Consider the following 23,116-nt stretch of genomic DNA (forward strand, 5'->3'; position numbering starts at 1 on the left):
ATTGGGATGCTAACGTTGGCTAACGAAAAACGGTATTAAAACAAAATGTAACGTTACTTACCGGAAAAACTGAACTGCCGACTCCTTTGAGTGTCTTGTCGTACAACCGAACGTTGAACAAGACATTATTAGGCGACCAACTGTCACAGTCACGAAGACGAAAGCTGGTCAACCCCCAAAGTGAAGTTTACATGCCATGGATAAGCTTTGCTAAACCTCTGTCATGATTGACAGGCCGCGAACTGTCAATCACATCATAGCCACGCCCTAAAACATCCCCTGCTTTATCGCCGATTTTAAAATCAACGAGACCATAATTCAAAAAATGAACATCATTCTGTGTTGCAGAAGACTTAAAACTAGCGATTGAGAATATAAACTCTTAATTGAAATGTTTACTGAGGTAATAAATCAAGTGAGAAGTGGGTCATTTTGCCATAGACTTCTATAGAAACGGACCTCCTTTTTGCAACCGCACGTGTCGCCCCCTGCTGGAATTCAGATAGAATGCAGGTTTAAGGCACTTCCGCATTTGCCGCATTTTGCTGAACCGGATGCGCTGTCCACTAATATATACAGTCTATGCTCCCAACGCGAGTTCAGAGACTGCTGTGTTTTTGTTTTTGTGGAAACAACAGTGTACCGGACTATCCAGCCTGTTTCTCTGTCGCCGGGTAAGAGTGGAGATGGGCTGTGTTAACACAGACTTGTGCAGAAATGAGCTGCTCATTAACCGGTGATCACTGGACGTCAGTGAGTTATCAACATTATTTAGGAGTTACTAAACAAACATTGACGCTAGTATGGATAGGGATTTTTAGTTTTTTAGTTAGGTACTTGGAGGAATTGTGCAATAATGACAGATTCACACATTTTTCTTTTGTTTACAGTAAATAAATAATTACAAATCTTAAAATCAAGTTCATAAAGTAACTTTCTTTGCATTCATTTGATTCCCAATCAAGATACACTGGTAAAAATCGCTTTAAATTCTTAATATGTACTTAAAAACTGTTCTGAAATGCAAAATAATAGAATTTTAATCATATGATTAAATATGCGATTAATCGCGATTAACTATATACTTTTTTCAGCGATTAATCGCGATTAAAAAAAATTAGTCGTTTGACAGCCCTACTCTAAATACATTTGAAGGTGTAGACCCGAGCCAAAATAAAACTGGATCCTCCTGGCTCTTAAGTCTTTGCATTGACTTACATGCAGTAAAGCCCATCTGATACTTGATTTTTGAAGATGACCTGTTTTTTTTAACATAATGTGAACAAACATTTTTGATAAAGAGCTCTTAAATTTGGTTATAAAAGAATTCAGACCAAGATTTGTAGTGAGCAGGATATTTTACAGTGTAAAAATAAACTTGGTGGAAAAACTTTGCAATGGAGTATTCTCATACAACAGGTTGTATGACATCGTATACACTCATACATTAGAAGACTTTGAACAGACTTTGAAAAGACTAAAGCCTGACACCATCTCACATCTAATGTTAAAGACTGTCATACAAGACTGGGGATCTTGCAGAGTCACACATTGCAAGACTACAACTAGATTTGTTTTGAAAAATGTAAGCAAGCTAGCTACCGCTTGCGTTAGCTGGTAACTTAAGGGAAAGTTTGCATATTTTCTGTTCTGCCGTACATGCAGATGAATGTCTCCAGTAGCCGGAGGTCTGTGTTTATCCGCCGTTAAATCTCCCGTTGAATGACACACTTCAGAAGGGTTGAAAATTGTCAACTTTCTCTCTTTAGTGTTTAGCTCTAGCCATTTGTTGCTTCCTGTTTTATGTTGGAGGGAGTGCACCCATTGGTTGTTGACAATGTTCACATGATTTAACTTCTTACCACCAAGACTTAAAACTTAAGATAATATCAAACACGTTTGATGTCGTCTGAATGTCTAGACGGGAAAAAGACACAATGACTAGGACTGAGTTTTATGACCACCTTACACAAAACGATTGAGACGACTGGAGCGCCACAACTCTAGCAAGACTCTCAGGATTTCATTCAGATATTGGAAATGAATCTGCGACAGTTGAATCGCTTTAAAAGTTGTTTGGTGTAAGGTCGGAATTAATCAAAATATGACCGTTCTATGTAACGCTGTGACACAGTGACCGGAGCGCGAAGATGACGTGACCGTTACGTTTAGGCACCAAAACTACTTGGTTAGGGTTGGAAACAAGAAATCATGGTTTGGTTTAAAATAAGTACTTCCATACATAACTACGTCACGTTCACCGTCACTATGTGAAGCCAAACTTACAAGTTAACTTACGAACATTACTTATAATAACAACGTTGACTTTTTGTTTCACAGGGGACGCTAACAGCGGTCTCCTGGGTGAAAGTCCAGTTTTTGAAACCATCCAGCACCCTGACCTTCCCCTTATGTGGACTTCATCGCTCTAATACTATGTCACCTGACTTCCTCCTTTGCTCCCATTATAATTACTATGGCCACTAGAGGTTGCTGCCTAACAAAAAATATGGATCTAAATGAATACCTGGGTTGTACTTTTTAGAGTACATTACTTTTCGTAGGTATATGTACAAACAGTGAATGAGGATGGCCTGCAGACACAGTTTCTAAATTAACGTGAGCATACCTCTTGGTATTTATTATACAATATATCTGTGATATGTGAAAACCAGCACATAATATTGGCTGTTTATCAGTTGGGCTTTAATAAGCAGTTGCACTGCTTCTAAAATTCAGAACTTTGAGTTCTGTCTTTCTAAAAGTATAGGCAGAAAAGGTACAGAGGCCTGTACTACGAAGCAAGTTCTCAATGCCCTGGATTTATTTTAGTTACCCGGCTTCACCTAACCTAACAACCGCAGTCCCGCAAAAGCTGTGACACGACGGTGGTTAACAACTAGTTCAATCAACCCAGGGTTTCCCAATCCAGCGACGCGTGCGTTCACATAAAAGAGGCTGTGTTTGCACAGCATGACCAATCGCAAACATCTACCAGAGCCGCATATTTTATCACTAAATATGAAGAACACAGACACAGTTTTACAGGCAAAACGCAAAACACTCGCTGCTTCCTAAAATAGGAAGGACAGCTAGCAAAAAAATAGCCGACGCTGTAAATGTGTAAATCACAACGTTTATCAATATCACTTCCCCATTAGTTAGGTACAACAAGATCTGACCATAATTACACTTGTGCTTTCCATAAACTGTCGTTGCTGTAGCCTATTCTTTCAGTTGCAACCCTGGCAGTGGTAAGCGATCATGAGAGCAAATAAAAAATGTGAAAACTAAATAAAAAAAAATAATTCAACAATGTGTGCATTGGCAACACACGGCTCAAGAAGCCGACAAATAGCCTATACACAATTCCCTCCGCTAAAAATCTATATCTTCATAAAAATACCCATCAGGGAATGTTAACGGGGTTGTCGGTCTCTCAATGTTTTAACTTTTATGAGCGCACCTCTCTCTCTCTCTCTCCGCGCACCAAGCTCCACCGGACCTTCTAAGAACGGTGACACCGTTATCAATCGAGTATTGATTGGTCAGTAGGCGGGGCTAATCTCCAACATAACCAAGCAAGTTAGGCAGTCATCATAAATTACCACAGCGATTTAACCCGGTAACAAGTGATCCACTGTTGTGATACACAAAACCCTGTGTTGAACCTGAAGTTACCTCGTTAACGCCAAATCTTGCTTCGTAGTACAGGCCTCTGGTTTCTGTAGGAGTTTAAACTGCTCAGTGTGAATAACTGACATTCTCCCCTCAAATATTCTTCAAAGACATAACTGCTCTCTGTCTATAATTGGCTGGGCCTGTTCGCTCTGTCACACCGCCAGATAAAGTAGTCAATTGTTGAGCTTTTTAATGTGTATCCAAGAACAAGATGTCCTTTCACTGTAATCAAATTTTATTCGACAAATCACAAAGTATTCCGCTCTGCAAGACGAAAAAGACAAGGGAGGCATCTGCTGCTGGTTTGAAATGCCATTCTCTTTCACTCACACACACACACACACATGCACGCTCGCACGCACGCACACACACGCACACACACACACACACACTCTCAAAAGCTTTTTAATCAGCAACATCTCCAGTACGGCTGATTTTGTGATTGTCATTTCTGTTTTTGTATTTTAATTCATCTCTGAGGATTATCCATCAAGCACTGAACACAATTTAAGCCTAAACTGAGTGGGTGGAATGCAAATTGGTAAAGTCTTGTGTTTATTGCTGTTTCCTCTCTTCCTCCTGCTTTGGTCTGATTTCCATGAATGAGTGGCCTGTCATCCCCTCTCTTTCTAAACAAATTAGTTTGATCCTAGCGCTGCGTTCTACAAATGTTGGTTAGCTCTGGGATCTATTTATTGGATCTTCTACATGTTTTGGATCAAAGCATAAAAGTGGTCGCATGCTCCTTTTGGAGCAGGAAATAGTCCATAATTCATAGGGACTATTTCTGTTGGAGAAAGTAGAGTAACACTTTATTTGAACGGGTGTGCATAAGTGACATGACACCTGTCATGAACATGAAGGTGTCTTTATGAGTGTTTATGACTGGTGTCATTAAGTGTCATTCAGTATATTATTTATATTATCACTTTTAATGCAAAATTGGTATTGTTTGAGGTGTTCGTGTTATGACAACTTGACATTTATTGATTCTAAGTTGCAACTCAGGACCAACGTTAGTTGGCGCTGCTCCTGGCAAATAAACATGATTCTGTCATTATGGCAATATAGGAATGTACTGAATAGGAATTTTGGAAATGTCAGGGCAGGAGGGTAACAATGATGGAATAATGAAATTTCATTTTCATCATTTTCAGTCAACACTGAAGCTGTAGTAGAGGTTACTAGAAGCAGTTCACTGAACTTTTTTTTTTACAACATACAAAGCATATATCGATTTAAGAGTTGCTCTGCAGTAACTTGACTTACAACAACCTGTACAGCTAAATCCATCTTATCCATGCTTGTCAAATTATTTGTGGCCAATTTTCTGTCATTTTTATCATAATTCCCATAGTTAGTGAACTAGAAAAATGCCATTTCCATTCTTTATCTTGTCTACAAAGCTCTGATTCATTCATTCATTTCTACAACCAGGGAGCACATCATCAGACATATTTGAACCATTGAACAAACTGAGATTCAGAGGTCTGGAACCAGGTTCGGAATGGTGGACAAACTTATGCACTTAGGCCTTGCTCTTGGATGGATGGATGGATGGATGGATGAATAATTGAATGGATGGATGGATGGATTGATGGATGGATAAATAGATGGATGATGAATAATTGAATGAATGGATGGATGGATGGATGGATGGATGGTCGCATGGATGGATGGACGGATTGATGGATGGATGGATGGATGGATGGATGGATGAATGGATGGTCGCATGGGTGGATGGACGGATTGATGGATGGATGGATGGATGGATGGATGGATGGATGAATGGATGGATGGATGGATGGATGGATGAATGGATGAATGGATGGATGGATGGATGGATGGATGGATATCCTTTAAAGTTTTCTCTGTACAGGCTGCAGACTGTAGAAAACAGTCTGTCTCCAGATAAAGGACAGGAGTTCCCCCAAGAATCCCACAGTGCACAGAAATGTCATTTGTGCCAGTGAGGTTGGTGAAATGAATTGGACAGATTATGTGTGAGAGGAGGGTAGGATTGTGTTTGTGCATCGCTGTGTGTGAATAATGACACAGCAGAGAAAACATGGCTGCTGCAGGCGTCAGACTGCTGCTTCCATTTGCCAGTCTGGATGGGATTTTCCAGCTTTTGCACGGAGATGACTGACTGTTGATCAATATGTATTGATTTCCAGCCTCGCCTCCATCTCTCTCGTGTTTCATTTGATGTCGTTCTCTGTCTCTTCTCTCCCTGCCACCTCTCTCTCACTCCCATTCAAGGGCGTAAATCCCAGGGGGGTCGGGGGGTCAGGACCCCCCCATCTAAGGGTTGTCCCCCCCTAGAAATATCATTAAAACAATGTTGTGTATTGTAAATAACATAATGATATATACTTAACAAGCAGTAAAACAATACAAACCCCAAAAAATGCTTTTTATGTTTAGAAACATTTCCCCCCTCCCTTGCCTCACAGTGGTTTGGTCCACTGCATGGTGTAGGATCTGCGCTAGACTCACACATCGGGTGGTGACTAGGGATGGGCGATACCACACTTTTAGGATTCGATACGATACCGATACTTTTTCTTGTATTTTCATTGATATCGATACCGATACCGTTAATTTCTTATTGGCAATTTTTGTCAGTAAAAATATTATTACATTTAAGACAAATCACAAGACAAATACAGACCATTTATACAAAATGTATTATGTAGTAATACATAATAAAATTCAAATTTAAATAAGCTCAATACGCCGCCAGGTACAGGGGTGTCCCGGCACGTAGTAATTTAAGTAAGTAATCTAAAACAGCTGAAAGTGATGCATACCCCCAATTATTATTTTTTAGTTTATATCGATATTTTTTTAAGGAAATCAATGCCAAATGAGTAGCGTGAGTAATTAATGAATTAGTCATGACAAAAAAGTTTGCTATGTTAGTGTAATATAATGTAACGTTACCTAGCTTATAGCTTGTTGGATAGAAATGCACCCACTACAACTAACGTTACCACGGCGATAAGCCTAATGTTATGTGTGTGAACTGATATTAGGGTTAATATTGCAGATCTACAGTTGTGTTTTTCTCAATATGAAATTAAGTGGCTGATCAGTTAAATATATATTCTCTGTCCCAGAAGAAACCTAATATTTATGTGGAGGACGCAAGATCATTTTATAATTGACCACGTAGTCATAATATGACTACGTGGTGAACCTATGAAACTAACTCATATTTAGACATCTGACGTTAAAGATTTGTGTTGTTGTTAAAAATGACAGAGAAAAGAAAAACAGACATAAGATCCTTTTTCAGTAGGCCTACACCAAAACGCCAAGTAAGTACAATAAGTCCTCATATCAAGACAATTTGGTAACATCTTGAATGAGAATGAGAATCAGAATGGATGCTTATGGAAATACTAACGTCACTATGTCACAGGCAAAGGAGACAGAAAGACCTGAGGAACAGGGAGACCAGGCAAAGGAGACAGAAAGACCTGAGGAACAGGGAGACCAGGGACAGTCAGGTGTAGAGTCTCAGGGAGACCAGGGACAGTCAGCTGTAGAGTCTCAGGTAAGTGTGTTGAGCTCAGTTCATATTTTTGGAGCTGTGTGGCTGTCAGGGTGAGCAGATGAGCTTTACCAGTGGCTCACTAATTTACATTATGATCAGCTAATTTAACAAGTGTACAAAAGCATTGTATTTCTTTTATATGGGGACACTTTTTCAAAATAAGTCATTATGTTTTAAGGTATTTTTGTGGCTTGATTATAAACAACTTAATTAAAGAAGAATATTTCGGTCAATTTAGTCAGCTTTTTTATTGAATCAAGAGAAACACTGAAAAGAAGATAATGGTACAGTCTATATATATATATATATATATATATATATATATATATATATATATATATATATATATATATATATATATATATAGTAGTATTAAGGCTTTCCTCTGTGTACACATGTCCTCTACGAGTATAATTGTGGCTGTATTATTTGTGTCCCCTTCAAAAATTGCTCTTCAGAAATTTTATGTTTATTGTCCCCCCCTACTGTTAGATCAGATTTACGCCCATGCTGCCATTCTCCTTGTGATTCAGATTAAACTTTGTTGGTATGACAGAAATGAATCTTGCATTGCCAAATGGACCATACCCGTACATACCACAATCATACGAGATACATACAGTAAATTAAATTCAAGAAATTATAATGCCGTCCTTAATGCAGATAGATGGAGAATTCAATCAATTTATTATTTGTCCCATAGGGTAATTTGTGTCGCAGCAGGCATAAAGCAGAAAAACATAGATACATGTATAAAAAGCACACAAGATACACAGCAGATTATAGTATGGCATACATAAATTATACATAAAGCAATTCAATTCAATTTTATTTATAGTATCAAATCATAATTAAAGCTGCAAGCTTTAACTCTCTGCTGAGTTCAATGATACCTCACACAAGACTCTACCTTAAATGGGTCACCAGTTATGAAAGGGGCGTGGTTTAAGCATAAGGGGCAGGCCAAACCATCACCAATGAAGAAGGAACTCTCTGCTGAGTTCAATGATACCTCACACAAGGGTCTACCTTAAACGGTTCAAATGTTATGAAAGGGGACATGGCTTAAGCATAGGGGGCGGGCTAAACCATCAGCAATGAAGAAGGAACTCTCTGCTGAGTTCAATGACACCTCACACAAGACCTTAAACGATTCAAATGTTATGAAAGGGGGCGTGGCCTTAGTAAGTGGGCATGGTTAAAGTATAGGGGGCGGCTCAGTATCGCATGTAGACCACACATTATAAGTTTCATGTAAATCGGATGATGTTTGTCATATAAGGCTGATTTCCTGTTGCCAGCGGGGGGCGCTATGACCAAAAGTCAATTTTGGTCTATAAATGTCCTCAGGTCTGGACCCTTGTCAATCGTGAGAAATTTCAGCGAAATTGGATAATGTACACTAAAGTTACAACAACTTCTTCGTTCATTGATAAAACACGCCCACACCATTGGATGAAAAGTTTTGCTTTTAATAACTTTTCATCGTCAAGGTCTTAAGATGGTACAGACCAAATTTGAAGTCCATCAGATGAAATCTCTAGGAGGAGTTTGTTAAAGTATAGCACCTTGACTTTTAGGTCTACTTCCTGTTGCCACTAGGGGGCGCTATGACTTTGAGCCAATATCGGCCTGTAAATGTCGTCAGGGTTGGACTCTTATGAATCCTGAAAAGTTTCGAACCAATTGGACAATGTACACTCAAGTTACACCCACTTCCTGTTTTGATGGCGAAACGCACAAAATGGCCTCCCCGCCACGGCCATGTCCTATGACGAAAAGTTTTTCTTTTAATAACTTTTCATCTTTAACGTCTTAGATCTGTCTACCATGCTGCTAGTAACAAGCATTTCTGGGACATGGATGCGCACAGATAGAAAGAGAGAGGAGAGAGAAGCTCAGTGTGTCAAAGGAAGTCCCCCGGCAGTCTAAAACTATAAAAGCATAATTAAGAGAGACAGGTTAAGGAGAGGAGCCTGGTTGGGCTAGAACTCTCCCCTGCCGGATTGGGCTGTACTGGCCTGCCTCCCTTTACTTTATATCATTGGTTATATGGTAGATTAATCTAACGACTATGAAGAGAAGCAGAGAAAAGAAGGGGTGCTGCGTCTGCAGACATACACCCTCCCCCGCCGGTTTGGCTGAACGCTGCAACTCCTCACTCCCTAAATATAACATTTATCGAAGAGGAGAGTTTTAAGTTTACTTTTAAATGTGGTGACGGTGTCTCCCTCCTGGACCCAGACTGGGAGCTGGAGAGGAGCCTGATAGCTGAAGGCTCTGGCTCCCATTCTCTAGGAACCACAAATAACTGCATTCTTGGAGCGCAGTACTCTATGGGACAATAAGGCACTATGAGCTCTTCAATATATGATGGTGCTTGACCATTTAGAGCTTTGTAGGTCAGGAGAAGGATTTTAAATTCAATCCTGGAAGCCAATGCAGAGAAGCTAATACAGGAGAAATATGATCTCTTTTCTTAGTTATTGTCAGAACACGTGCTGCAGCATTCTGGATCAGCTGGAGAGTCTTAAGGGACTTATTTGAGCAACCTGATAGTAAGGAATTACAGTAGTCCAGCCTAGAAGTAACGAATGCATGGACTAGTTTTTCAGCATTGTTTTGAGACAGGATGTGCCTAATTTTGGCAATGTTACGAAGATGGAAAAAGGCTGTTCTTGAGGTTTGTTTTAAGTGGGCGTTGAAGGATATAGCCTGATCAAAAATAACTCCTAGATTTCTGACAGTAGTGCTGGAGGCCAGGGCAATACCGAGTAACTATATCTTTGGATAATGAGGTTCAGTGGTGTTTAGGGCCCAGCACAATAACTTCAGTTTTGTTTGAGTTTAAACTGTTCCTGACAATATGTAACTTTTCTGCATTAAAATGTCTAAAAACGACCTTACCTATGTTATCTATTTTTTGAGTTGTGTAGTTACACTATCCCAAATGTTTGCACCAAATGGCAAACCAAGAGAAATCTGTTATTTTATTTTCAGACACGTCACGTTTCATTTAGTCGCCCGTCAGTGACGTCATATAACCTTTCACCATCTAGTTACTCATAACTTCCATCAAAACACGGGCACCCAGGTGCTACGTTCGAGAGTAATTGTAAATCGTACAACGTCACAGAAAAAAATACTTGTAACACTGCTTTTTCTGCCAAAGGCATCATTTTGTGATTAATTACATGCCACTTTGCAACACAGTAATACAGCAGAAACCTTATTTATTGATACATATCAATATTAGTCCAGCTTAATGTTACTACAATGTATGTGCTGGTTGACAAGTGGCTAACATTAATGCTAGCTAATGCTTGGTGGATAACATTATAGGGTTACAACATTGTTCATCACGCTCATAAAGTTATTAGTAGTATGATTGTTTTGACCATGGATAAAAGCAGCACTGCACTAACCCACGAATACGTTCACTAGTAACGTTAACGTTAGCTGTATAGATAGGCGATTCATTTAATGCTAATTTAGCCAGCTAGCACACCCCGCTCTGCCTGCCTCACTCCCCCGGCACAAAGAGACTTCATTCGGGATGATAGCTGACAACACAGCCGGGACATGTAGCAATAGCTGGTTACCGTTATTCCCAGCCAGTGCCGTGTGCTTACGACGCTAACGGCAGTTTAATGAAGCGTTGGGAAACAGCAGAGAATAGCAGACCCAGGCATCCTAGTCACAACATCGGCCATCCATAATGTTAGCTACCGGTGTTTGTACCGTAAATCTCCTCCCTGCCGAATTTCTCCCCCCTTCGCGTTTAGCTGTCTTTACAGTTAGCTAGCTAAATTAACCCGACAAAAGGTGGGTTAAGCAACAAAACGAATAGTTAAGATTATAAAAAAGTAAAGGGTGAGATCTGGCAGCTGGAAGATGTTCTCATGCTGCTGACAACAGCAATCGAACATCATCGCCATCGCGGAGAGTCCCCCTGCGATCCCCACCCACACCCGTCTCTCAGCCTCGTTGAGTAGCTAGCTAGCATTACAGCAAACCCCGTCCGCCCGGTAAAATCCAAAAGGTGACATTGCCATGTGAAATATACTGTGATAGTGTGGTTTAATTTAATGCATTTTTGTGAACATGAGGGGTTTCGTTAGCTGCTAGTCCCTTCAATCCTATGTGTACAGATCGCGGCTAGTTAGCTACACTTTCGGCATAACTAGAGTATATTTACAGTTTGAATTTTGTCACGCCACTTATATTACAGGTACCCCAAGGTCTTATAAAGCTAACAATTGTGTCTGATTTCAATTTAATGCATTTTTGTGAATTTCAGAGGTCTAGGCGGGAGCGTGTCTGTGTTCCCCGGGTCCTATGTTCCCTGGGTCCTATGTTCCCCTCTTTGTATCAGATTGGGGAACATTCCCCGGTCTACCGTAAAGATTGATAGATTGCGGGGAACATAGGGATGACCCCGAGGAGGCTAGCTAGCTCTCATTGATGGAGCTCCAGCCAGCTGCGGGCTCTATCAATGAGACTCACGGACAAGAGGCATTTATTTCCCCGATCGTTTGTTTAAATAACTCAACACACATATCCATTATTAGATTAACTGGAACGTTGGGTGGCAGTAGCTCAGTCCGTAGGGAGTTGGGTTGGGAACCGGAGGGTCGCCGGTTCAAGTCCCAGTACGGACCAAAGTACAGAGTGTGGATTGGTAGCTGGAGAGATGCCAGTTCACTTCCTGGGCACTGCCAGGTGCTCTTGAGCAAGGCATCGTACCCCCCAACCGCTCAGGGTGCTGGTCCAGCACTGGCAGCCCACTCACTCTGACATCTCTCCATTTGTGCATAAATAGGTATTTCAGGCCTGTGTGTAGTGATTTCTAATAAACAGAGTGTAAATTGTAATTTCCCCATTGGGGATCAATAAACAGTATAAAAAATGTGTTAAGAGAATCGCTGAACGCGTTCTCACTCACACACACCGGCCATTTAGCAGGATAAGGGGAGCTCTGTCAGGGCAGTGGCGTTTGGTAGTCCACAAACCCACAAACGGTGACTTTGCGCGGGTATCAAGCACTGTGGGCTGCCAGCTGTGACGGAGCTCCATCTAGCTCACAGCAGGCTGGGGTCTGTGAAGGAAGACAGGCCATGCGGCGAGGCAGCAACCCAGGCAGTACCGGCCGCTGAACTCCGACACACAGTCGGAGTAATTTTCACCAGTGCCGTCTCTGTGCTATGATGCATTCTAAATCCTTAATTGAGGACTCAAATAAACTATTGCTATGTAGAAAATCACATAACTGACTAGCGACTACCTTCTCAAGGATCTTGGAGAAAATGGAAGGTTAGATATAGGTCTATAGTTGGCTAAGACCTCAGGATCGAGGGTGGGTTTTTTCAGAAGAGGTTTTATCACAGCTCCTTTAAATGACATAACCTGTTAATAAAGTCTTATTGATCATATCTAGTAATGAAGTGTTAACCATGGGTAACACTTCTTTAAGTAGCCTCGTTGGGATGGAGTCTAAGAGACAGGTAGATGGCTTAGCTGAAGAGACCTTTAACATTAATTGTTGAAGGTCTATAGGATAAAAGCAGTCTAAGTATATGTCAGGTCTTGTCGTTCTTTCTAGCAGTCCTGCGTTTAAAAGCAAGACATATCGTCACCCTATCATCAACATCAACAAAGCTACATGTACATTGATCACTGCAACTGTGAATTAAAACAGTGTTCATGTCATTCTTCTCTAACTTGGAGTCTTGCTGATAATATAAAGTTGTCTGTTTTTTGTCAGTAGCTGTTATGTTGGAGGAGCAACCCAATAGTATTACATTACATTACATGTCATTTAGCTGACGTTTTTATCCAAAGCGACTCACAATTGCTATATATGTCAGAGGTCACACTCCTCTGGAGCAACTAGGGGTTAAGTGTCTTGCTCACACCAGGTCTCCCACACCAAAGGAATATGTCATATCCACTGCGCCATCACCGCCCACAGCAGTAAAGTGAGAAAGTGTTTGAGTTTTGTTTTTTTAGTTTGTATAAAACATATTTAAGTAAATATTACCAAATAATAACTATATAAATAAATAGAAATAAAGTAGTTGTATGCCAATGATATAAAAAATTATATAATAAGAATGCATTAACAAGAAGAACCACTAGATGGCAACATTATTCAGCTTAGCCTTTAGAAGAATGGGGAGGTCATTTGTATATTTGGTTTTCATAATTCTTGGGTTCTGTCTAAAGCTTTAACTTTCATGAACAGTTCAACAATGATCATTCAACAAAGAGTTTTGAAAGATAATTGTGGATTATTAGAACTTGGTTCTTATTTGTGTTTTTTTGTTATGATCACATTGTGCTCACCAAAGTAATTCTGGGAAACTGCTCAGACGATCAGACAGACTAAACTAGGGCTGGAACTAACAATCATTTATAATCAATCTCTCTACCCATTATTTTCTTGATTAATGAATGAATTAGGCCAGGTCTATACATGCAGTCAATCAGTCAAATAGCAAAAAACGGCCATCACAAGTTTCAGTTTACTATCATAGAAGGCTTAGAAAACCAGAAAATATTGACATCTGAGAAGAACTGTGATGTTTACCATTTCTGCTTTAAAAAATGATTTAAACAATGACTTGATTCTTAAAATAGTTGCTGATTAATTCTCTGTTTATAGTCAACTATAGTAATCATTTCGGTTCTATCCAAATCACTTTATTTGGTGGTCAAAACTGAAAGCAGTCAACGTCACTGTGTTCCCATCTGTCAGAAATGGATTGACACACAAATGATTTGAATGACACCTTACAGGCGCCGAATGTTCCAGCACTTTATCCCAGAAGCTGTCCGTTTACCACAAACACGATTTATTATCAACCCTAAAAGCGGTTATCTGTAAATAAAAGTATTCACCTTCTTTAACTGAAAAATGGATGAAAATAAGAAGAGAATGTTCTTTCTTTTCCTCAGATACCTGTCAGTTCACTGTTAGGAACATTAATTATTCATCTATTTTAAGAATAAAGGCAAAATAAAAAAAGAACCTGCTTTGCCTTTTTGACGTGCAAGCACATAGTGACCTGACAAGTACACGGTGTCTTTTTCTGTAATAAAAGAAGTGAACATGTTGTTTCTGTCCACTGTTTCCCTCAGGTACTGTGTATGATAACAGCTCCAGTCACCATGATCCTGTCCTCTCAGCAGGACGCCTCGTTCGCCTTTGCTTCCTTGGCCATAGTCTTCTCAGTCTACATCACCCTGGTGGTTCTGTTCGTCCCCAAGGTAACAGCAGAGCACTGTCTCCTCCCTGCAGATTACAGCAACACTCCAAGTGTCAGATGTAATGGATTGCCTTTCATCAGGGATTTGAGTAATCTAGGCTGGTATAATATATCCCATAATGAGCTGCAGATTGGCCCTGCCTTGCTGTGTCAGCATCAACACTCACTTACTGTGTGTAATCATTTACTCTTCTCGAGACCAGTTTGATTTTTAAATATTTTACAGAGAGGAGAGAGTTCATGGTCATACACTTTATGGCATGTGACACCTCAACATTTTGTCACATTTGACACAATTTGTGACTCCATGGGCAGATAATGTATTGCTATAACAGCCTCCACTCTGCTGGTTTCAGGCTTTAACCAGATGTTGAACCTGGCTGCAGGAATTTGCTCCCATTCAGCCACACTCAGGTCCAACACTTGATAAGGCCAATACGTTGGCTGCGTTTACGTTCATCACTGACATGCAAAACAAACAAGATACAATATTTTAATAGTGAACTTATTAAGTGTATTTTAGAATTTTGGAATTTTCTCTGTTGCTTCCAGTCTTTAAATTCAGCTAGGCTAACCACATCCTGAGTCCAGCCCTGTAACACACAGACACACTTCTCTCATACTTACTTAAACTGATATTTTGATGATTTAAATCCAGCTCTGGGTAGGTAGTGTTTGCAGATGAAGTTCAGTGTGTGTGGCTTGCCTTCCCTCCGTGGCCACAGTGCACGGAGCTTGGAGCAGCCGCAACACATACTCAATCCCATCGTGTCAAATAGCGACGCTAGGTCAGGTGCCTTTGGCATTTGCAGTTGACGCAAAAAGTCTCCTTTAGCATCACATTTAGACGCACTTGGTCGGGACTCTTGGCTAATGTTAGAAGTCCCTCTAGTGGACATAACGTGTAACAACAACCACATGCTGTTGTGTTATAAATTTGTACTACACTCCTCAGGCTTATGTATTGTCAATGCCACACAAGTCTGAGGAGTGTAGTACAAATTTATAACATCAACTGCATTTGAGCATTAAATATTCAAATATTATTCGAATATAAAAAAATTGCAGAATATTCGTATTACACAGACATTAAAGGACAGGAACTACACTCCCCTGCTTGAAAGCCCTTTGTTTTATGACCCAGCCATCCACCCTGTCCTCTTACCCCATGCAGAGCAGGCAGCAGTCACTGTGGTAAACAGCAGCAATAAATACATGGAATACATGCCAATTACAGTGCTTTACTTTTCAGAGCTATATGTACGAATGGTTCATGAGAACACCCTGACAGGATACAATCCAAAAACTGACCCATGATGAACATTCTGGACAGATCTTCACATGTATAGTAAGGGAAACTTGTGCATGATTTTCAGATGCGACGTCTGGTCACACGGGGTGAGTGGCAGTCAGATGCCCAGGAGACCATGAAGACTGGCTCGTCTACCAATAACAATGATGAGGAGAAGTCCAGACAGCTGGAGAGAGAGAACAAGGAGCTCCAGAAGATCATCCAGGAGGTGAGCCAGGCCCTTTCTCTTTTTCCTGTGAAAATCAATTTTTTGTTTTCTTTATATTTAAAGCTTTAGTGCGTAACTTTTTATATTAATGAATGTCCATTACATTCAAGCCAAATAAGTTGTTACAAAGCTAATTAAGCCTATCAGCTCCACAAAACTCTCTCTGTATTTGTCAGTATGGCTATGTTTAGAAAAATGGTGTCGTCCGGGGACTTTCGCGCACAGAAAATTGACCGAAGATAATTACGTCTTCTGAAGAGTCTATCATGTTTTTTTTTTTTTATCCTCCTGTCCTCTTTGGTTACAAATAACTGCGTGGAGGAGGGGTATGGGTGGTGCGCGATCACGGAAGGCTTGTGTCATGTGCATGTGCTGAAAGTTTTGTTGTCATTACTTAGAATTCCTCAAGGGGGCGACAGAAACAATGCACTATAGCTTTAAAGCTTCAGTGTGTAACATTTTTATATTAATGAATGTTACATTCAGCCATTGCCAAATGAGTTGAGTGAGTGTTTTGTGTGTTTATTTAGTAAAATTCGATTAAAACACGTCCGATTTTTGTATTTGACACAATTTCAATACTTTTAATTATTATGGTTTATTGACTTACATAACCCTTTAGCTTAGGCTTCACTGATTTTAGAGAAATTAATCATTTGAAGATACTCGCAAAATACCAATATAAGCACTGGTGGACCATTTTTTATTGAACAGTTCAAAGGGTTAAACACTCAATTTGTTAATGCTTTGAGTAGAACACATTCAATTCCATTTACTTCTATTGTATTTGTGTGAAGACAGAAATCTCGACAACATATTATAAAACCTGTGAAAATAAATCGTTTGATGTGAGCAAATATTTTTTTAACTTCAAGCTGTGTTTAGGGAATCAGTCTGAAACTAGCCTGGAACTTTGCTCATCCCCCTTTTCTAGTTTTTCCAGACAACTCCTGTGAACTATCGAAAAAAAATTAAAACATAAGCCGTCAGCAGTCGTAGAGGATTAGAGGACTTGTCCCTAGAGAATATTAAGTTGTTGTTCCCATTTGTCCCCTCAGAAAGAAGAGCGTGTGTCTGAGCTAAGAAACCAGCTGTCTGAGCGGCAAGCCCTGCGGTCCAGGAGAAGAGCGTCCACTGTCTCTAATCAGAATCACAGCTCTTCATCTCCTGCCATTCCCCAGAGTGACCCCAGGTCCCTGGCTCCTCCTCCAGGGTACCCCGTCCCCATCTCTGACCTCCACCCCATCCCACCGTCCTTCGGCAACTCATCCAGCCTCTACCAGCCGGACAGCAAGATCAGCCGAAATAACTGCCACACTAGCCGGCTGCAGCTGCTCTACAAGTGAGGGATGAGGACAGCAATGAGGTTCATAACTACATAAAGATTTGAAAAAGAACCAGATCATTACCTGTTGGAGGGGCTGACTCCAAAACTTGTTACACCAATTAGCAGAGGCTGGAGGATAACCAGTTTTGGAGCTGATCAATCAATATGTTATTTTCCTTTTCTCTCAGAAAAAGGATGTACATACGCCCACATCTGGTAATCGTACAATTTTGCCTCTAATCTGCCATTGATTTATCATGTGCCATCTACAATTTGCAATCAGAATTGACTGTTCGCTAAGCACTAGCCCCCTTAGCTACAGTTGCTTGTCAAGCTTTCCATTGTAACACTGCTCGTAATGCAGTTTACTACAGATTTACCACCAAAATCCTTGTCTATAGATTAAAGAAGACAAAAGCAGCTTCTCATTTGTGGCAACTGTTGAATATGTCGTCTGAAATCACAACTGTCACTGGGAGACTTATTTAGTTTTAGATGATTTTTTTTTTTGCTAATTAACATTCAATCTATTAGCTGGTTGTAAACTCCAACTGACTCATTTTAAAATAAAACCCCATTAGATGGGTCTTTAATATAGATACAAACGTACATTAATATATAGGCTAACCCTAACCCTAACCCTAGATACATGGCATTGTGCTAACAGCCTAAAGCTAGGTATCTGGGGAAAAGTCAGCATCCCCATCAGTTGATAGAGAAGACACTGAAATAAAGGAGCAGAACTGTTCTTATCCTGAAGGGTAGTTAGCCCTAGGATTATAGTGCAGTGTGAAAATGAAAATGTAAGATCAAACTGTTATTTTGTTATAACTAGTGTTGGGTATAGAGAACCAGTTCCAAAATTCCGATTCCAAAGGAATCATTACGAAATTTAAATTTCGGTTCTGTTTTTGGTTCCTAAACAACTACATATCGACATATCCTTCTCCAGCCAGTCGTATGTTTTACTCCAAGACGCAATAAATGTTGTTTGAGTTTCTCGTATGTTGTTCATATAGATCATCATCTCATCTATGAAGTAAACAAGCCGGTGAGGTCACAGTCTGTTAGAGCCATGTGGAGACAATCCAAGTCCTCTTAGGGCTAGAGCATAAACCTTAAATATAATAAAAAGCACAAGAGAGCTGCTAACGTTGCCTAAACTCTAATATTGTTGCATCCAGGTCTGGCTCATGTCCCAGTCCAGACAGGGACCTGTAAACCCTCCAAATAATAAAGTTAACAAATGACTCTTGGCTCTGGATGTAAGGCTAGGTCACAACTGTATGTAGTAAGCTAACATGCTTACCTTTGCTGCTTAAGTTAGGACAGATAAACCTGTTTTTTGGGCTCTATTAAGAGTGATACTTGGTATCCAAATCATTTGGAGGGTGGTATCTTTCTTTATCTCCCTTCCAAAACCAAAAACACAAGAGCGAAAGCACAAGGAATTTAATATTGTTTGTTATTGTATTGTGTAGCTTTAGCCTCAGTCTTTTAGCATGATATGTCTGTAGCCTTCAAGTGCATATGCAAACATGAAGAGCCTCTCATTTTAAAACAAGTCAGCTAGAAGCAAAATGAACCCTTCTACCATAACTGTGTTGGTGTTAGTTAGCAAGCTATGGCTAATAAAATCTGCTAGCGACCATAAAATCTGCTAGCGACAGTTGTCATAGCAAGCTACGGCTAATAAAATCTGCTACCGACAGTTGTCATTTCACCTGACAAAAGAGACACCTGACCTGAGAAGACTGCTTTTGGTTACTTATGTGTGAATTCAAAGTCCCATTGTTTAAAAATGACTTTGAATTGTGTTGGTAAATCTGCTAACATTATCATTGAAAACTAAAGTTCTAGAATAAAAAAGTTCAACAGATAGCAACAGTAGCTAATAGGGGGTGTGGCTTAAGGCTCCATTGGAGACCAAGATGTTAAGCATTTATTATATCTGTACCTTAAAATATTGCCTCCTAATGTGTTTAGATAGTGCTAAGAGGCTGGACAAAAGGACAGACTTCATGATGATGTCAGTTTTGTGACAAAGTAACTGGTTGTATCCAAAACAAAATAGGTTCGGCTTCTTTTGTTAACTGTTTGATGGTGTTTTTTTACATTATTAGTCTCTGTTCAAAGAGACTGCTCAGTCATTGTACATAGTTGTACACATGTTCATGCTAAACCCCTCAGTGTGGATTAACTTAGTCCTGTTGATTTAGGGCTGAAAAGAAAAGTAAGCTGAGGACACTGCTGTCATCTGTCAGGTATTAAGAGTTGTGACTGGCACACTCAAAAGCTGAAGGAGCATACATGACTAAAAGCCTCAATTTATACACCTTATGTGTTTGTTTAATGTTATGCTGCAGTTGTGTCTGGTTGTAGGCTACGTGTTCTCTGTGGACAAGACAGATAAATACCAGAAATGAAATTCAATGGACCAGCTGTCAACTGACAATGCTTAAAAGCTAATGCAGTCAGATTTTGTTGGTATGCAATATTTAAGATTTTTGAAGTTGTTCTCCAGGAGCTGAATTATTTTCATGTCCAAGTGAATCAGTGAGTAGTTATAATTTCTTAGTAGTTTTTGTCTTCTTTTTTTAAATAGATACAGATTTAACAGAAGTTACACAGTGCATTTACAATTCTGTTCTTTTTTTTCTGTGACAGTACATTTAGGGGACTGAGCTAAAACAAAGCAGCACTGTTTCAACCTACAGTCTCAATGTTTTGAACCATCAAAACCTTTGTGATTTTTATTTTGGTCACTAAACACAGTCACCTCAGTTTTGTATTTATTCAGCAAGAGATAATTCTGGCATGTACTGAGAATGTGAGTCGAGGGGACCATAGTCAACCAATGAAAAAGATGTAGATTTAAGTATCAAATATAATTATCAATGTTCTTGTTAATCAAATCTGGCCTAACAAGAGCATGTTTAGATTGATTAGAAGGGGGACGTGTTGATTCCACAAGTCATGCTAACTCCCATAGAAGTGACATTGCCAATGGCCAATCTTTCAATTTATGAAATATAAATTTAGATTAAAAAAGTAAATTCAATAGAAATTTAAATATGAGCAGCACCACAATATGGACTAAAACCGCACATGACTTACAAGGACAGCAGTGTGTCATTGATTTTTGTTTTTTCATGTCTGACCAAAAGTGTTCGATCAAATCCCCCATGGTTAGTTAGTAACAGAGGCCATCATTTGTGCCTTCTCCACAGCTATAAATAAACAGAGTTTCTAGCTATTCTTGAGAACAAAACCGACAGGCTGCTATCAGATTTTCCTTGTAACAGCATGGGGCTTTCTGTCTCTCCTTGTGTCTTTATTTTCATTGAGGGTCCAGCTGTGTGACTTTAATGTTTCTTTGTGTGCAATACATGCTCACAAGCACCTTTTAATAAGCACTGTCTTAAACTCTCATATTGTGTAATCTCTAGCTGAGGTATAGAGTTTGTCTTGACTTCCACTTCAGTCTCATGTTCTCTGTGTGGTAGCACAGCTTGTTTGATAAGCACGTCTGAATTGACTGATAACTATAGTATGAGGCGCAGATGTATAAACCATGAGAACATTGTGCAGTGTTCCTGCTACGTTTTTTTTAAAGTGTAAATACTGACTGTATGTTTGTCTGTAATGATGTATTTTAACTGTCGGGTCTGTAAAGCAGTGAAGATTAAGTGATGTTCATACACATGAGAATATGCACACTGACGATGATGTAAATAATGTTGACATTAGCAAGCAGTATTTCATGTGGTACAGTATTCAAAATATATTTCAGTGTGCCGACGTGCTGCAATAGCAGCAATGGGCACAATGACTATTGTTTCTCATACTTATTATTCCGCCTGTTTTTTGTCCCGTAACTAGTCACAGAGCGTTGCCAACACGTGCACACAAAATACATCAAAACGTGTGTAATGCTCGGGAATGGTGTGCTATGTGTTTTCAAAAAGATTTGCCGCACGGTTTTCACGAAATCGGCAAAAAACGGCGCAAAATTGTCCCATAGACTTGAATGGGAAATCTTCGTGAAATCGCTTAACATCGCTGAAAACAACCCCTCTTTGGGGCCTTGCTGTATCGCCATACTTTTATGTAGAGACATATAATTAAAGGTTTAAACCGAAGACAATACTTTGGCATTTATTGGGCTGAATGGGCATTCTGATATCAAGCACGGTTTCTACGAAATCACAGTTTACGTATCGTCCTCTTTTCAGACTGTTTCAGATTTTCCAATGTGTGTGTATGGGGATGGAATCTTCATAGTTAGAGTGGACGACAGAGTGGGGAGCTGTGGTACGATTCTCTGAATTTTCTCCAAACAAATTGCTCTCTCCCCTACAGTTTTCACTCTTCATTCATCATTGTTGGTCAACATGTAGGAAATTTTGTGGCGGTCGCAGACATGTAACTATGGAATCCACCGGACCTAAACTTTTGGCTCTCCTTATTCCAACTGCCGATAGAAACAATGAAAAAAAATGGATCTGCAGTAATATTCTCTGAATTTTTTTCCAAACAAATTGCTCTCTCACCTACAGTTTTCACTCTTCATACATCATTTTTGGTCACTATGTAGGAAATTTTGTGCCGATCGCAGACATGTAACTATGGAATCCATCGGACGTAAACTTTTTGCTCTGTTCATACCAACTGCCGATAGAAACAATGAAAAAATAATTTTTTTTGCTGATTCCCTAGACATTTGCTTGGCAAACGTGATCTCCACCAATCAGAGACGTTGCTGTTACGCTTAGGATTGTGGGTAGTGTAGTACTTCAACACACATACACACACACACACACACACACACACACATACACACACACACACACACACACACACACACACACACACACACACACACACACACACATACATACACACACACGCACACACATTCCAATTTTCCAATGTGTATGTATGGGGCTGGAATGTTGAAGACCAGAAGGGGGGACAGAAGGTAGAGCTGCATTATGATTCTCCGAAAGTTTTCCAAACAAATTGCTCTCTCCCCTACAGTTTTCACTCTTCATACATCATTGTTGGTCAAAATGTGGGAAATCTTGTGCCGGTCGCAGACATGTAACTATGGAATCCACCGGACCTAAACTTTTGGCTCTGTTCATACCAACTGCCGATAGAAACAATTAAATTAAATATCTGGAAGCACGCAGCCTGTTCCCTGTTTGTTACTTGCTCTGTGTCGCATATATTTGACACCATAAACATAAAAACCACATCAATGCGTTCCCCAGACCTTTATCTTTCTTGTGATGTTACAGAACAAACTTAAGAGGTATAATTATCATTAAATGGACATGTTTGACCCATGGAAGATACTGTCTCCCCCTCCCTCACTGTGGAAATCACCATAGCAACAACTTCTTACACACACAACACCATTTTGGCTATGGCTCCTATCATAAAGACTCTTTACTGCAGGCCGTGTTGCCTTTACAGGACATGTCAAACAGCAGAGTAAAGGTAGCTCAGATCAGCTGTTACTAATGATATTAACTATACCTTATTAATATTTAGCTAGTGTTATTCGGATGTGCACCAAGTAGTAGGCACACTGTCAAAATTTCTTCCGGAATTTTCTAGTTCTATATGCTGTAATATCTGATATCACAGATTATTTGAAATGCAAGAATGATAATAAAACTGGTTGTTTTTCCCAAACTATTGTCTGCATCAGTGTTAGCCGGCCCATAGCCAGCCCATATACAAAATAGCT

General features: G+C 39.8%; 1 protein-coding gene and 1 long non-coding RNA gene across 4 annotated transcripts in view; one reads left to right on the forward strand and one right to left on the reverse strand.

The window, feature by feature from the left end:
* The window catches only part of gabbr1b (gamma-aminobutyric acid (GABA) B receptor, 1b), a 275,139-nt gene extending 255,578 nt beyond the window's left edge, over positions 1–19,561 (forward strand). For all 3 annotated transcript variants that reach the window (XM_035992923.1, XM_031278814.2, XM_031278815.2), the window contains exons 22-24: positions 14,384–14,512; positions 15,888–16,031; positions 17,090–19,561. In XM_035992923.1, coding sequence (XP_035848816.1) covers positions 14,384–14,512; positions 15,888–16,031; positions 17,090–17,377 — 561 coding nt within the window. In that variant the 3' untranslated portion in view covers positions 17,378–19,561. The remainder of the gene's footprint in view (positions 1–14,383; positions 14,513–15,887; positions 16,032–17,089) is intronic.
* LOC118493343 lies at positions 7,070–7,236 on the reverse strand. The gene is made up of 2 exons (XR_004895322.1): positions 7,167–7,236; positions 7,070–7,127 (listed from the first exon to the last, which is right to left on the reverse strand). It is a non-coding gene; the product is annotated as an uncharacterized LOC118493343 (long non-coding RNA).
* Positions 19,562–23,116: the final 3,555 nt, after the last annotated feature.

This window comes from Sander lucioperca, chromosome 16 (assembly GCF_008315115.2).
Source record: "Sander lucioperca isolate FBNREF2018 chromosome 16, SLUC_FBN_1.2, whole genome shotgun sequence".
Taxonomy (NCBI): domain Eukaryota; kingdom Metazoa; phylum Chordata; class Actinopteri; order Perciformes; family Percidae; genus Sander; species Sander lucioperca.